Source organism: Parus major, chromosome 3 (assembly GCF_001522545.3).
Source record: "Parus major isolate Abel chromosome 3, Parus_major1.1, whole genome shotgun sequence".
NCBI classification, from domain to species: domain Eukaryota; kingdom Metazoa; phylum Chordata; class Aves; order Passeriformes; family Paridae; genus Parus; species Parus major.
The window spans coordinates 60,278,205-60,294,861 of NC_031770.1; the positions used below are offsets into that span (position 1 = coordinate 60,278,205).

Genomic DNA, 16,657 nt, shown 5'->3' on the forward strand with positions numbered 1-16,657 from the left:
GATTTAGCCCATGGTTTAGGTTAATGGTTACAGTAAAATCAGTCTCATATCTTACATGCTTAAAGTTCTGTAATTTCTTTAAATACAACTGTAAATGCTTGGAAGCAAAGCCATGCCAGCTACTCCTCTCATGTGCAGGTACTTTAGAGTTCAGTACCCTTCTGGTACAAGGATGTGTACAGCTTGTTGCATTTATAGACCGTGATACAGTTTTGAATCCCGTCTCACGATGCTACTGTCCCAAAACCATGTGACACATTTTTCTCTGCTGTTTAAAAGGCGCGGAGGAGAGCTGGTGATAAAAAAAAAAAAATTGTGTTAGTGCTGGCATGTTATAATGTGACTTCCAAAATAAAGCATACAGGAGAATTCCAGGAAGTCACCCAGGAGTGCTGTCTGGGTGGATTTTTTTAGCTTTCAAGTTTTATAGATAGGTAGAGCTAGTGAGGCGTAAATCTGTGTTAGTTCTTTCCCTCCCCCCCACCCTTGTTTATTTGTTTATTTATTTATTTATTTATTTATTTATGTTTCACTGACTTCTATTGAAATGCTTTGATTTTGTTGCAGGAGTTTAAATTTTTTAAGTTTAATTATAAATATGTCACTGTAACTTTTTTCTGTCAGAAAGTTTCTATATTTAGTTTGTTTGGGCAGTATTCTCAGTGTGTGAGCATGACTACAGCATCAACAGATATAAGAATAATGCAAAAAATCTTCACAATCTCATTTTACTGGACTGGTTCAGACTTAAAATTAAATAAAAAAATAATCCAAATACTTAGAAAATAAATATATTCCCATCACACATTGCATCACCATGCAAAAGAAAATTTTGGAGTCTCTAAACCAATATTTTGTTGTTCTTCAGTCATTCTGTAATCTCTGATTTTATTCCTTCTCACCATTGACAGCATGTGGATGTGCATGCAATCGCAGCGTTGTGAAATTGCAAAGCCTTGTGGAGTTGAGAGTAATTCTTTCTTGGGAGGTACCAATTTTGAAGAAGGCATTCAATTTTTTCTCAACCTGCTGGTTCCTGACAATGAAGCAGATAAAATATTTCTTTCCAGCAGTAATCTCAACATTGAGATCTCGAGGGCATTACTGATACATGTGGATAATGAAGTCATTGTGATCAACTCTTTGCTGGAGACGTTTCTACAGCTGACTCATTTATGCTGGCTGATTTTTTTTTTATTTTTTTATTTAAAATTTGAATGTCTTCTCATTATAGGCACCTCTTTTTCTTACATTTATTCATTTTTCCTCTAGGAGTGTGCTGCATAAATGTCTTTAACACAATGCAATCTTTTTGACAAAATGTGTCATAATCTTCTAATTGATTCCCATAGTAACATAGCCTACTATCATTCAAAAAATAGGCAGGTGTCCTGATCATAAATTGTGTAGAGAGATGATATATTCCAATTTTTAGACAGACTCTTTTTTTTTTGTTTTTACATGTAAGCTGGTCATGTTCTTAACCTTGTTTACAGTTTCTGCTGACAATGCTGAAGCTGCACACTGTTCCTTTATTTTAAAGGAAGATAATAAAATGAACATGGTGGTGTTTCAAATCAAGGTGAATAAAATGCCACGGTGATGCATAGGATATAACATCACTATGCAGAAGTTAGCAGTTTTCACTGTTGAAATAATTCCTATTTCAGCACTTTAGGTGGTCACTAACTGCCACGTCACCTAAATTAAATACATTTTAGCTGCATGAGCTTGCAGACTTTTTTGTATCTATGACACAAACCTTATATATTAGGTGCTCAAAGCTAAAACAGTACTTGAAGTGAGCTTGTGACATACTATTCCTGTTTGTGGACCGCAAATTAAAGATATTATGTTGAAATATGTCAGTAGTCTACCTAAGGCAGTATTGTGAACTTACTGTTCAATTTGCCGTTTCTGTTTGTTGCTGTTTTTTCTCCAGTGACTGATTCTCTATGTAGTTACCTGAATTTCAATGTTATAGATATTTATTTTTAATGTTTATATAGAATTGATCCTTTTATTTTTTCCATTTCAAGTAATAAAAGACAATGAAAATGGTCTTGCAAACTCTCTGAAGAGAGTTAGATAAATCACTTGATACCCCCTGGTCACTAAGCCATTACTTAGAATGACTTCTTTTGTTCCAGACAACTAACTCTCTTAATTAAAATGTAACATTTTGTAGGTATTGTGTCTCAACCTCTGGACTAGCAGCTAGTTCCAAATACTGTGTAGTTGTGATAAATTCTATTTTAAAGTCACAGAAATAATTTTCTGATTTCACAGAAATAAAGTCCACGCAAGTGGAATTAGAAAGAAAAAAAGAGTTTGAGAAAAACGTTTATAGCAGAATTGTAGATCATGAGCTGTTTAAGTTTCTCCGTGCAGCCACAATCACTTATGGTCACAGGACAGCAGCTGAGATAAGTTGGAATTAGTTTTTGATTGTGTTGGAGTTTGGTTTGGTTTTTCCTTTGGGTTGTTTTTTTTCGTTGTTTTGTTTTGTTTTGTTTGTTTGTTTGTTTTTAAATAAAGACAGGCCTGTAGCTATATGGAACACTTTACTATAAAAGCTTACTGATTTCTACATGAAAAAGTTATTCTATGGTGTAATATGTCAAAGTTAGTTATTTTTATGAAAAAGTACTTTCTGCCTTCTCATCAATATAGTGCCTTCTCCAAGCTACCTGTAGAAGACAAAGATGGGAGCAATATAAATTTTCCTATCAGAAAAAAAATAAAATTAACAATGTACAATTGTTAACAATGTAGAAAAAGAATGCACCTGTTAAAATGAGTTGAACTTGATAAGCAGAGAGACATTTTTGTCTTGTGATAAAAAAAAAAGAAAAAAGGAATAAATTTTTTAAAAAATGGTAAATTGAGTTTATGAACAAATAGAAAATCTAAGCCATGGATTGGAGAATTATTAATTAAATGGCCAAGGTTTGTGAGAACTCCAAAGGACTTGCATCTGGCTGGGTTTTCATTGTGTTAATTTCTCAGCAGCATTTGGTCTTGCAGTAGTGGAGGTGATTGTAAAACTTCTCTCAGGTGAGTTATATTGAGGGTTGCAGATGTTTTAAGAAAGTGTGCTTTCCTGCAGCCTCTGCAGTGTGCCCTGCCCAGCAGTCAAGCTCATCCTCCTTTATTCTGATGTTTGTCAGATGCATTTTGGGCAGGAGAAATCTATGTAGCTGATGTATAGTATGTCTGGCTGAGAATAAGCCTGCACTTATTCTCCTCCTTTGTCACAAGGAGAGCTGCTGAGGTGAGAAAAGCAAGTACCACTATGTGGTATGCAGGCAAGAATCCCATGAGCTAAGTCCCTAATGGCAGCATTTCTCACCTGAGGCTGGGTACACCTATGAATTGGGTAGTTAATATTGTCCTGATGTAACTTTGTTTATTGAACTTGCTATGTGAAGTCTGATCAGTGGTTAGAAGGTCTTGAAGCAATGTAGACCTAGAGGCATGTTTTTAATAATTCTAAAAAAGAAAATATGTCACATTCTTGTTTTTTTGGCTTTGTGGGGGGGAGTTTTGGTCTTTTTGCATTTCCTAGGTTTCGGAAGCCAAGGAGAGTGCTCATCTCCCATTACTGAATTGTCCTCAGTGGGTTGCACAAACTATTCAGAGCATAGAGTTTTGTGGTTTTTTATTTGCCTTCTATGTGTTAGTCAGCAAAACCACTACGGACCAAACTGCTCACTAGAGATGGAGTGTATAGGGTGACAGACTCAGCTGTGAGTGTAGTCTGACATGCACAGAAAGAGAAAACTTGAGATTTTGTTGGAAATTTAAAAATAAACTGCAGAGGCTTTCTGTGACTTTAAGGTTCATGATACCTCTGCTGTTCATCAGGTCTGTGCTTTCAGCTTGGCATCCCTCAATCCTCTGCATTAACCTGCTTTTTAACTGAGCAGAGGAATTTCTTATCAGGCAAGTACTGTTTTCTGTAATGCTTTCCCCTTAGTTGGCAAAGTCCCTCGTTTGTGTTAATACACCTTGTATTGGTGCTGAGGAGTGACAGGTCTTGTCAGGCTGCTATCACTGTAGAAGACAGCCAGGTGTTCTTGCAGACAGGCCAAGTCCAAAATAAACTTATTTGTCTTAAATTCTGATGGGTTTTTTCCCCTCTCAGAGCAGTACTTCCTTACAATTTTGGAGAGTTGAATGAAATATTTCGAGTCTGTATTAAAGATATGCCACATGCAGAATGATTTTTACCAAAAAAATTTAAAAAATAAAAAACAGTGTTTGGGCTCAAAGCCTCCATGGTTTTTTTTTATTTTCAAACTGTTCATAATTAATTTTGTCACCTGCTTCATGACCGCATAATTTCTTTCTGTTGTACTTCTTCAGAGGCATAGGTATGAGAAACATCTTCTGTTTTCCCCACAACTTATAATTAAGAGAATGCAGAATTCCCTACTGTTATTGTTCTTCAGTTTCTATTCTCATTGTTCCATTTGTGGCTCAATTACTCTATTTGAATTTAAGTTTTCGGTCCCTACATCTTCTTACTACTTTTTTTTTTTCCTGTGGGATTAACCAGCTTTTAAGACTGAGAATGTTGTTTCCCTGCTAGTACTTGACTGCCATAACTTTTTCTTCTAAATGTCATTCATGTTCTCCAAATTTTAAACAAATATTTATACTTCTTGGGGTTTTCAATACTTTTTAAACACACAAATCTCTAGAGCAGTGTGTAATCTTCCATTACACAGAGTACTGAAGCAGTGTAGCTCCTGCAAGGAACTGACACCCTGCTTCCCCATGCCCTTCTGCCCCTATGCCATGGGTCTTGTGGTACAACTTTGCCATGATATATCCATGTGCAATCAGGAGCCCAGTGCAGAGGCACACTTCTGTACAGGTGCAGCTCCTGGCAAGCAGAGATTTACCTACCCCTTACCCCTTGGGTGTCTCAGATTGTCTGGGTGTCTCATGCTTGTGCTCTAACTATGCACAGCCAGTGTGGGTCAGGCACTGAACCTCAGTGCAATTCAACTAGAAAACCAGAAAGCTTGTAAGAAACATTTAGACATGCTTAAAAAGCTTTGCAAGAAATCTTCCTAGAAGGGGAAGTGAGTTTGATAGAGGTGGGAGCTGAGTCAGTCTTGAGTCATTTGTGGAGAAATCTTTGCTATACTCCCTCGAACATCCAGTATTAGCTGTATTTACATCACTTTATATTTTTGTTTCTTTGAATTATGACATTTTAAAGGAACTTTGTATTCTTTTGGTTGGCCTACTTTCTTGATAGTTTTTGGTGTAATTAAAACATCAATTTTAATTTCTGGGGAGGTGAGGCTGATGCTGGGTTTCCTATAATGAAAGAATGCTTTGTTATACTTGTAAAAATTAAGCTTTTTATGATTACCCTTGTTGTGTGTATTAGATTAAGCAGTTAATACTCATCAGCATACCAAATGTATGGCTTGGTGTGAGATATTTCACGGAGCAAGCTGAACATGCAGTCACAGGGGGAAGGCACAGTGTGTGTGTGAGTGGAGGGACTTGCAGGCTATTCCTGCACAGCATTAATGTGTGCAGGTCCTGTACAAGGCACGAGTGGGCTGAGGGTGGATGAAGGCATGCACCTGTTCTGAGTGTTCTGGCAATGTGGTGACCAGCCCTCCCCTCCCCACCTCTCCAAACCCTTCTGCTGTGTAGCAAAAGTCTCTTGCAACTGGTACACCTAATGCTCAGCTCTTGTAAAAAGATTCATAAATAAGATTTTATCAGGCATGCATCCAGTATTAGCTTTTCCTCCAAGATGGAACAATATGTAGAATTCTGGTTTTTGCTTGTTTTTTTTGCTTTGAACTGATCATTAAGAGCATATGATTGCCAGTAACATACAAGTGAAACTACCTTCCTTTGTTTTAAACTTAGGAAGTGTTTAATCTTGGAGGGCAATGTAGCATCATATGCATATGTTACTTGAGAATATTGGAAATTTTATGTATATTAGTTACTATACTAATAACAATAATGACCTTTTCTGGTTGATTTCTTCGGCCTGTGAGTGCATAATTATTTGCATACAATGTTTCGTATTAAAAATATGACACAACCACTTAGCTGTAGGAAGACTGGTTGAGGAGGTTGAAGCTGCATGCTTATTCTAGTCATTGGTGCCTAAATATCACACTGCATTTAATATACAATGTCATATACATACTGATGTGAGCATAATGTACTGCTAGTAGCTCAGCAGAATGAGAACTTAGTACTGATGAAATGTCAGTCTTAATTTTTTATTACTTTAGCTGTGGGCATTTTATGTCAAAACCAGAGCTGACCAAATACTGCAACATGTTATGCATGAAAACACTTTCATTTATTTAATGTCTTGCAGATGTAGAAGTGGTCTTTTAATATAGTCTTTCTGAGATGTTAGATGAAAACTAGAAGGGATTTCATCAGATTTAACACCTTTATACACTGGCTAAAAGTATAATCAGAAAATGAGTCAGTAATTAAACTAGTTACATTGGATAAGGGATCTTAAATTTTCTGCTTAGCAAAGGAAGAAATGAAACTCACCATGCATGGTCTTTGATCAAATGTTTTAGTGTATCTTAAATACCTTTTAAAATTGTGATTCATTTGGTGAATTCAACCAATTATGAGTTGAAATATTTTTTCATAGATTATTGTTTAGAGCCTTATGGCTTTTCACAGAGAGTTCATGGCTGAGAAAAGGGGAACTGAGCTCAAGAAAAATTGATTGCTAGGAATACTGTGTGCCTTAGCCCTATCTACCCATAATTGAAGAAGGTGGGTTCTTTTTGGCAGAAATAAAGGACACAGCTCTCTGGTTGAGTTGCAATGATCAGGGCAGGGAGAGGGTGGAGTGACATCATCATGCTGCCTCACCTGGCTTTGGATGTAGGTGACTGGAAGCCAAAAAATGCATCTGAGTAGGGGCCACCTGCATTGGAGCAGATTGACAGGGCCAGGCAGGAGGCAAGCTGCTGTGGTGGGTACCTAGTGAGCCTCAGCTTCCTCCAATTCTACCTCTAATCCAGGCTCTGAACATCTGAGCCATCACCTCGCTTGGCTGAAGCTGAGTTTTTGTGTTGTTTATAAGCCAGAACAAACTTCTGAGAGGGTGATTTTTTTAGGGTACCTTTTCATGCATCTTCTTTTATTTTTCATGCCTCATATAGGAGGTTTTTCATTTTTGGCAGACTGTCTTCTCAGGGCACTCTGAAACTGGATTATTTACTACAGGTGGACCCAGATTGGTGGGGTAAAAAAATCCAGGCACATATACTTCCTTGAAGGACGTAAATTCTATTTTAAAACTCACTGAAAGAAAAGTATTGTTGATATGTGTGATATTTTCTATGGGAATCACAACAAGAACATTAATAATGCCTTTGCTCTATCTTTTTTTAGCTATCAGTGGCAAATTTTAAACTGTAAAAGTTTCAGGTTGCTGTATATACAAAAGGAAATTGTGATTTCAAATTATAATTGGAGATGTGGTTATAGAATAATGAATGGAAATAATTAATAGAAAGCTAATTGGGTAACATCAGAATAGTTTATCCTGGTATATTGGGATTGCATGCTTCAGTTGATACTTAGTGTACTTTTGGGATTTCTGGTTGCACCTCACCTCTGGTTCTGATAGTATATTGTATTATGAAGAATATTAATAATGCTGCAGAACAATTACTTGTTCATTTGCTAACTGATTAAAATTCATGCATAATTTATTGGAACTGGGAGAGACTTTATAAATAAGTCTCCTTGGCCTCGAGAGCTTAAAAACAAAATGTGTATGCTAATATAAGAATGTGCTTTATTTCTTAACATAAAAACTTAATAGGCGATGGTCTCATTAATGTGAGGTTTTATTTGTGATAATCGTGCTCTTAATCAAAGTGTATACTTCTAAACATAGCCATATGTTTTAGATGTTTATAACTTGGAGTTGGTAATGCATCATGCTCATCAGTGATGATGTTTTCTGCTATATTCTGTGCTATACACTGACCTTAGAATGCATTAGTTTGACATTTAATATGTTAGCTCCACAGTAAATAAACTGCCCTCATTATGCCCAGCTGCATTTCTGAGCTTTGATGCAGGTAGGGATCTAAATTAATTCATAAGCACATATATTGCCAAAGAAGGGTAAAACATTAATAATTAATTGAGGTACTTTCTATGGTTTTGCATATCCTGGAGCAGAAATGGAAACACCTTGGAGCATTCACCTTTCCACTCTGGGAGGAAAAATTCAGCTCCCATTACAGCCACTATGACATAGCTACAGATTCCTGGTGGTTTACTGAGTGGTTTGAGAAGCAGCTAATTTAGAAAAAATCCCACAAGATATGTGCCAAAATCTGGGAAACTTGGTTGCTCATAGAGCTGGTTTGGGATACACTGTTTGGAGCAAACTGGGGTACTTGGAAGGGAAGCTTTGCTGCTGGAAATAGAGAAGCAGGCAGAACCAGGGAGTCATTAGCTGAACTTCACCATGCAGGGCAGATGAGACGTCAAAGGAGGTCCACCAGTCCCCACCATGTGTTCTGTCATTGACACTGGTGGGATCATCCCTGGGAGGCAGAGTATGTGCAATGTGTCTATGTCTTAACTTCTCTTGTGTAGCCTGTAAGGGTACCCTGCTAGGGAAATCTTATGGTCTGGGGTTAAAAGTTATTTTTAATATACTGGCCATGAGATCCCCTCTACCTGCTCAGAGTTGCTGATTTGTTCTGCATCGCTGCTGTGTTAAACCCCTGTGTGCTCTGAATTTAGCATTGTTGCCTAATTAACTGAAACAAATTAGCTGAAATATGAGCCATCTGGAATGAAAATGAACCTTCCATGTTTATCACTGAATTCATTTTATTAGAAAAATACTTGTTGCTTCTGATTGTTTCTTAAAATAAATCATGCTGAGGCAATGTTTCTATGTTAACATTTCTTAGGGTAGGGGGGACCACCGCTTCCCATTTGGTCTGTCATTACCTTTTTCACATTGCAGCTGCACTGAAATCTGTAGTCATGCAGAAGCTGATGAGAAGAGGGGATGACAAAAGACATCTCACATCCTATTATTCACGTTTCAAAATCAGTAGTAACTTACTAAAGAATAAAATATTATGTGTTGTTGCCATATGTTTTTATTTTGTCATTCTCCTGGCAGCTTTGCTCAGTTCTGAGTATTCTAAATGCATGTAATAGGCATCTGTATCCTTTTCCCTAACTACATCCAGTGGATTTCAGATTAACTGCACTGATACTTATTTTTAAGAATATTCTGTGCAGGGGTTGTGTATCATCTCTTGCAGTCCTTTCTATAAGGAAAGTGCAAATATGGCTTCAGTCAATAAAAGAAAATGTCAAGTTATTGGTATAGTAAATGATATAAATGAGCATAGTTTTTTTTCACAAAAAAATCTCAAGCAGCAGCAATATATAAATCAGGCAGGTTTTTGTGGTATCTAACTGAGATTTTTAAAAAGAAAATATAGAACTTAGCAGATATCAGTTGTGCACCACTCACTTCCATCAGCTGAAATTCTCCTCAGCTCTTCTTCACTGATGTCAGTTTGAATTTGTTTCTGAGGTTTGGAATCTTTGCTGACCAAACTCTGACAACTTCCTGGGTAGAGAGCCTTCCTCTGAGTGGGCTTTCTGGCTTATGTTTTATCTCTGGCTTGTTTTTTGTCTCCCCTGCAGAGCCGCCTCGGCCGATAGCACCCCCGCAGCTGCTGGGCGTTGGGCCTACGTACTTGCTCATCCAGCTGAACGCCAACTCCATCATTGGGGACGGCCCCATTATCCTGAAAGAAGTGGAGTACCGGATGACATCTGGGACTTGGACAGAGACCCATGCTGTCAATGCACCAACCTACAAGCTCTGGCACCTGGACCCTGACACCGAGTATGAAATCCGGGTCCTGCTCACCAGACCGGGTGAAGGTGGGACGGGGCAGCCGGGGCCACCGCTCATCACCAGGACCAAATGTGCCGGTGAGTGTTGCTCTGGAAAAATTAACAAAAAGCCCAGATCAGTAAAAATTTGCTGTGTCCTCTTTGCCCTGGTCATTGTCTAGGTTGCTAACCCTTGGAGGGTAAATTAGGAGGTGGGAAGCTGAAATCTAAGAAACCGTTTTGCTTCTCATCACGTAAGGAAGGGGACCTCTTGGTTTCTGCAAAGTCCTGACCTCCTTCATATTTCTTCACCTTCATATTTTCAATTACATTTTAAGTAAACTTTGCACATAAAGCAAATTGCATGGGAAAAAAATATATGTTTAAGAAATAGAATAGTGCAAAAAAATAAAGTAGTGAACTTCTGCATAATTTGTCTTTTCCCAAGCAGTTATGTATGGCCTGACAGAATCTCCAAGAACTAAAATACAAATACTAAAATCTCTAGCTATGACTGCTCTCCAGGGAAGTGGTCACAGCAGCAAGCCTGCCAGACTTCAAGAAGTGTTTGGACAATGTTCTCACACCGTTGGTGACTCTTGGGGCTCTCCTGTGCAGGACTAGGAGTAGGACTCAATGATTATTGTAGGTCCGTTCCAACTCAGGATATTCTATGATTCTCTAAATTTTAGAATACAATAGAAAATACAAATAGAGTTTTTTCTACATTTTTGACTACTATCACAAAAATCATGTACTGCTGAGCCCTGCAGTCTTCTTCCTGTTTCTTAGAGTGCCCCTGCGTGGCCAGCACCAAGACTAAGCACTGTCAACTTGTGTTATATGCTGTTCCTTCTAAAGCTACTTAAAGTTATTTTAATCTCAGCTTTCATAAGAAGAAAGATAATACCTACATCTCATAGTTGCAGGGGAGAAAAATTATAAATTTGGATCTCAGACTGTGAGGAAAATAAGCATAAATTAAATTGTGGTGTTTTCCCTCCTAGTTTTAGGACTTCTAGGGCCTGACAGTATTTTAAAGTTGGCACAGTATTATATTTTAGCAAAGAGTGCTGATAACCATCTATTCAAAATTGCATTAATCAGAAGGACAAGCTGGTGTCTCAGGTTTCCATGTCTCATGTATATATGCGGTTTCCATGTCTCATGTATATGTGTGCATATGTGAATCAGAAATATAAATAGTTTTTTCCACAAGTTGAAGGCAGATCTCTGATTGATGACCACTCATTTTGTTTACTTAAGGAAGAGTATCAGGGTCTGGATCAGAAGCCAGAAATTCTAGCAGACTAGATCGGTATGAATTCCAGAAAATTAGTGAATCTTTTTTAAAGTTGTTCATAGTACTGTCAGAAGCTGATGCACCAAGCTGGGGTAAGACTAAAGTTAAGGCATCTTTTGGAGTTCAGGATTGTTTTTATAATTTAGACTGTCTTTCCAGTAAAGTAGAAAGATCTACATGTCTATCTCAGTTAGGGTGTCAGTATTTGAGATCTAAGTAAGGTTAAAGTATTGGTTTTTTGCACAGAATTGGTTTAGACATTCTTCTAAAAAAGTAGAAATTGGAAAACTGCTTCTGTTTTAAAGAGGCTGAGCCAAGACTAACAAATTGAAATGTTTAGGTTGTTTTCCAGCACTTGAAAAAATGTAACTTAATTTACCCAGGTTGTGACAGAGTAAATTTAGATTGTTAGTGGGAGAGGAAATAATGAATTATGTGACATATTTTTAGAGGCCTGTTAGGGAAAATAATTTTATTGTGGGTGTGTTTTTATTTTTAATTATATATTTTTCTTAGCATAACACTCACATGTAAGGCTCCAAAATCTAGTCTGGCTTGAGAAAAAAATTCAACTCAAATTAATACACTATGAAATTAAGCAGATTAAAAAAACACTTGAGCAGAAAATTCTGAACTTTCTGTGACAGCATTATATTAATAATAATAATAATAATAAAATTTCAAGTTGTTTACCTTGCAATAAGACTGATTCTTTCTATTCCATTAAACTGAAGGCAAATAATTGTTACTATTAGCTCATTTCAGTTAGAAGAAGGTGTGCAAGCAAGGGTTTGTAAAGACTGAAATATTTTGCCCAGCATCAGAGATAAGTCAGGGACAGAACCAGATTGAACGCCCTGCTGCCTCCTCACCTGTCTGGAAAATGAGACAGACCTTCCTTTTTTGCAGTGTTCTCCCAAGGCTTCTGATAGATAACTGCAAGTCCTCATCAATATGATTTTCTTGGTTGTATATACTTATATTTTTCTTGTAAAAGGCAAATTATAAACACAAAAATTACTCTCTTCCAAAGCAAAGATTTATAAGAGAAGGCAAAGGCAATAATGGAATATCTCACCCTGCAGTCTCTGCTGCTGCCAGTATTGTACCAGTGACTGGCAGGTGATTTACTGTGCTATATTAGATGACATCTCTGCAGCAGTATCTTCTTTCTGGAGTTTCTTCAATTATTCCTAATTCTCATTTCTGACAAGCTCACTTATTTTTCAGACAGATACTTTCTTTTCTGTCAATGTTCTTTGTCAATTTTGTCTTTCCATAAGTTTTATACATACTAGTTCAAATTCTGATGCAAGTTATAATTGATTATCTGCTCAGTATCAGATGGAATAGTGGGAAATAAATTAATTTTTAACATGAAGTTTGACTGCTCTCTACACAGATTAAAAAGTGTGCATTAGTGAATGTTGATCTGATGAGATTGTAAGGATTGAAGTTTATACTCCAAGTAGCAGCAATAGCAAACTCCCTGAAAAAATAATGAGAATAAGCTAGGATTCTGCTCTCTGTTTGTTTAATGCTTAAGCAAATATCAACATTTTTTCAGATGAAGTTTAAAATATTTTTTTTTCCATAATTCATTTAGTATTTATAATTTCATGCTATTTCTTAATAACATATTATTGATCAGTTGTCCTCTGCTTTGCTGGAGATGTATTCTACTCCTTAGTGATTTGAGTGATGATCATACTTACCTCATTGTCATACATGCACTTTCATTATTAGATATTTAGATCATTTTCTGTCTTCCTCATAACAAAACTAGTGTCTGGTGACTCATTTACTAAATGTTTCCACTAATGCTTAACAAAATTGTTCTTTAATGACGGGATAATTCTTCCACTAGTTAAGTCCTCTGACAGCCTGTTTGTCTACTCGGCATTTCCCAGGTAATCTTTCCTGTGCTGAAGCCAAGGCATTTTGTTAGATGTGTTGTTTTATCAGTCTGTGATTAAAGACAGCTCTGAGCAATCCAACATATGAAACCACTGAGTATTTTTAAATGGCTGAAGACTGAAACATCTGAAGCAAAACACTATTTTCTTACATTATCCTCTGGAAGAACCAGGTGTGTGCTTTGTTATTTCCTCTTCTAAGCAGCACCGATGTTGATATGATCAAGGCATTGTGTTCTCAGCTGCTGATGCTGAAGGGTACTCCCTCCCCCTCGGTCCTCACAGGACACCTGAGTTTTATTTCATTCTGACTTCACCTCTTGCCTGGGGTCATTGCTCAGATTATTCACTTCTCCTGGATTCTAACACCAAAACAAAAGGCAGAGAGTAACACTTTAACCATAAGTAATCCTTAAAGCTGTTTTCTGTGGCTCTGGGGTGCGTTGTCCTTCCTAGCATATCCTCCGAGTTATTATTGCCTTGCTTCCCTTGAGGGGGTAGGAGGAGAGGGGCAGGGTTTAGAAAATACGTGATAATTGAAAATTGTCCATTTAGCCTGCTTTTTCAACTCTAAATTAGAAGTTGTACTCTTATGTTGGCTGCTGCTTCTGAGTAACAGCTCACAGCTCAGTTTTATGATTAACTGATATTTTAGCAGCAAAGGAGGTCAATAGTTCAGCCTGTCCAGAGCTTAATATATGTACACAGTGGAATTGCTTGCTCCTACTTTACTGAAGTTCAGCACAAGGGTGTGATTTTTCAGAAAAGCATGAGGAATTGTAAAACAGTTGGAGAAAAGAGTGCTGTGTGTTTTCACTCTTTTTTGGTTTTGATAATGAAATGAGTAAGGGCAGGGGGGAAGCTTTATAGCTTTAGCAGAGCTGAAAGGAAAAATATTTATCAATGATATTATTATTATTATTACTATTGTCATTATTGTTATTTCATTGTTCAAAATCATTATCCGTCACAGAGACCTGATATTGGTAACAGTTAGCCTCAAGGCACGAGAGCAGGAGATGCTGGTTCAGCCGTGCAATGCGGGCTCACGAACACCTGCGGTTGGAGGCTCAGGAGCTGGGCTGCTTTCTGCTGCCTTTTCAAATGCAGAATGTTTGTGTACAGTTTCCATGTGTATTAATTTCAAAAACAGTATACACAGAGTACAGGATACTTCTGAATTCTCATCTTAGAAACAAGAGAAGCAAAGCATGGAGAAATATTGAAAAACAAATGCAAACTCAAAGGCTTTTGATCATTGTCTTGGAATTTATAACAGAGGGACCCCAGAGAGGTTGCCCACTGAAGAAGTGACTCTGCATGGCCATCTGGAGAGCTAAAGTGTTGTTGTGGTTACATAAAAATTGTAAATGATTTTTAAAATGAGTGGAGCGAGAGGGACATTGCAGTATAGAATCTACATGTGCTGATGTGGGACGTGTACAGTGCTACTTCACTCAGTATTTGTTGGCTTTTACATTTGCAGAGACAATGAAACAGGTTCAGGGTGGGGACCTGGATCTGTAAGCTTTGCTGTATGCTATACAATGGAATTTAGGATGTTGGAATATGCAGCAATGTGTTTATAAAGTTGGGTAGAGTCAACATCACAGGAGGCTCCTGGAAATACAACACTGAACAGATAAGCTGTGCTCTTCATTTGTGTCCCTTGCAGTAGTGCAGCTGCAATTGGTTAAAACTTTAAAAGCTAATAAAAATACAGATAAGTGCATAATTTTCAACCATATTTTTTTAATGGGGACAGAGAAAAATATTTACCTTTATAGGAAAACAGGCTGTCTTCTTGTTTTGAGCAGAATTTTAATCTTATTTCTCTCAGAGTATTATTATTATGTACTTAGTCTATAGCTTCAAAGGGAACATGAATATATTTTGAGTGCTTAAATTACGTGTTTTTATTACTCATATTTTTGTTGTTTACTGTTTGAATGCATTTCAAGGATAAGCTAAAGATGAACAACTTGAAACTATGTATGATATGATGAGTATGATACTTTTAAAAATTATTTTATGTTTGTCGTTCCAGAAGAGCCCTCATTACACCAATATTTATAAGTTGCTGTTGTTTTCACAAATGTGTTTGTCACTTGTGACTGTTTCTGGGCTTTTGGCCAGGTAGTAATTGGAACCATTTAAGGACTTGCTATCAGATTCCAAATGCACCAGAGTCTTGCTCCTTATAGGTTTACCAAATGGATATGGGGAGGTGGAGCAGGAATGGAAAAAGTCTAGTCTAAGGAGCTTAATCATATTCCCATTAAGACTGAATACTAGAATTGTTATTGAGAACCATCCTGTAGTAGAGCCATCTGATTTGGGCCATCATCTGGCACCAGCAACCATGCTTTGCTTATTGTGCTACTTTCCACTGCTGAGATACCCATACCACTTATAGAATCCTAATGATGCTTATATCCATGAGAAAGGAGTAGTGCAGCTGACTTACCTAGCATGAGACCAGGCAGACTGCCCAGCCAAGTTCTTGCAGATTGTGTAAATTAAGCATGGTATCCTCTTTTTCAAAGGAATTTAATGCTGATGACTCAGTTGGATTGGCAGTAAACTGCAAGTTCAGACACAAACTTCCCCTAAATTCGTTTTCAACTTTTTTATTGTTTGTTCTATTCAGCCTTGTTAATATCATTTATATGGTACTTGCAGCTGCGAGTTCCCTCTGCACTAACTTGAAACTTTCTTCCTGGAACATTGCGAGTGCTGTGATTTACAAACACGAGTTTCCTGAATTCTCACATGCTTCATTTTTGGGAAGACTATTGTTCATGGCCAGTTTTTTATAGTATAGTATCATACTCAGCAGTAAATCACTCTGATGTTCTTCACTTAGAGTTAGGATAGCAGACCTAGGTAAGCGGATGTCTCTAGCACGGCCACCCACATTTCAAAGCCTCTGTTGTGTGCAGTGGCCTCTTCTCTCTTCTTTCTGAAGTCTACCAGTGGGCAGGGAGGGACAAGTAACCTACAGCAAGACATGGTTGTGGTCATTGGCACTCAGCACACTGGTCAGTCAAGGTTTTGTGGAAAAGACCTTGGTTAAAGTTACTGGCTCTCTTTCTGCTGAGGTACACAGGGTCACTTCACTTGCCCCTTCATTTTGTAGTAGAGGCAGAGGGAGGAAAAGGAGTGGCTACCAACACCACACAGAGCTCCCCTGTCTCTCAAGCAATTTCTCCATCTCTTGCCTCACCTTGGTTTGTTTGGTAGTTTTTCCCAGAGCAGAGCATGTCACAGCACACTGAAACCATCATGATTTATCCAAAGTGCATGTAACTAGTCAATAGATCACAGTTCTGAGAGGAGCACTGTCTGTGGCGAGGAAATATATTGCAGTACATTAATCCGCAGTGCCCATTCCAGCTGTAAAGGAATGGATGTGGGCAATAATTCATATTGCAGCACTTGGAAGTACTGTGGGTGCACCTAGGCTAGATAACTCACAGCCTGGTTAGAGCTTCTGCAAAATTAGGGGACTGATGTTCACAGATTT

The 16,657-nt window shown here is 37.7% G+C and overlaps 1 protein-coding gene across 14 annotated transcripts in view; it reads left to right on the forward strand.

The window, feature by feature from the left end:
* Positions 1 to 16,657, forward strand: part of PTPRK (protein tyrosine phosphatase receptor type K) — a 382,222-nt gene that overhangs the window by 211,656 nt on the left and 153,909 nt on the right. For all 14 annotated transcript variants that reach the window (XM_015622199.2, XM_015622202.2, XM_015622201.2 and 11 more), the window contains exon 7: positions 9,718 to 10,011. In XM_015622199.2, the coding sequence (XP_015477685.1) occupies positions 9,718 to 10,011 (294 nt within the window). The remainder of the gene's footprint in view (positions 1 to 9,717; positions 10,012 to 16,657) is intronic.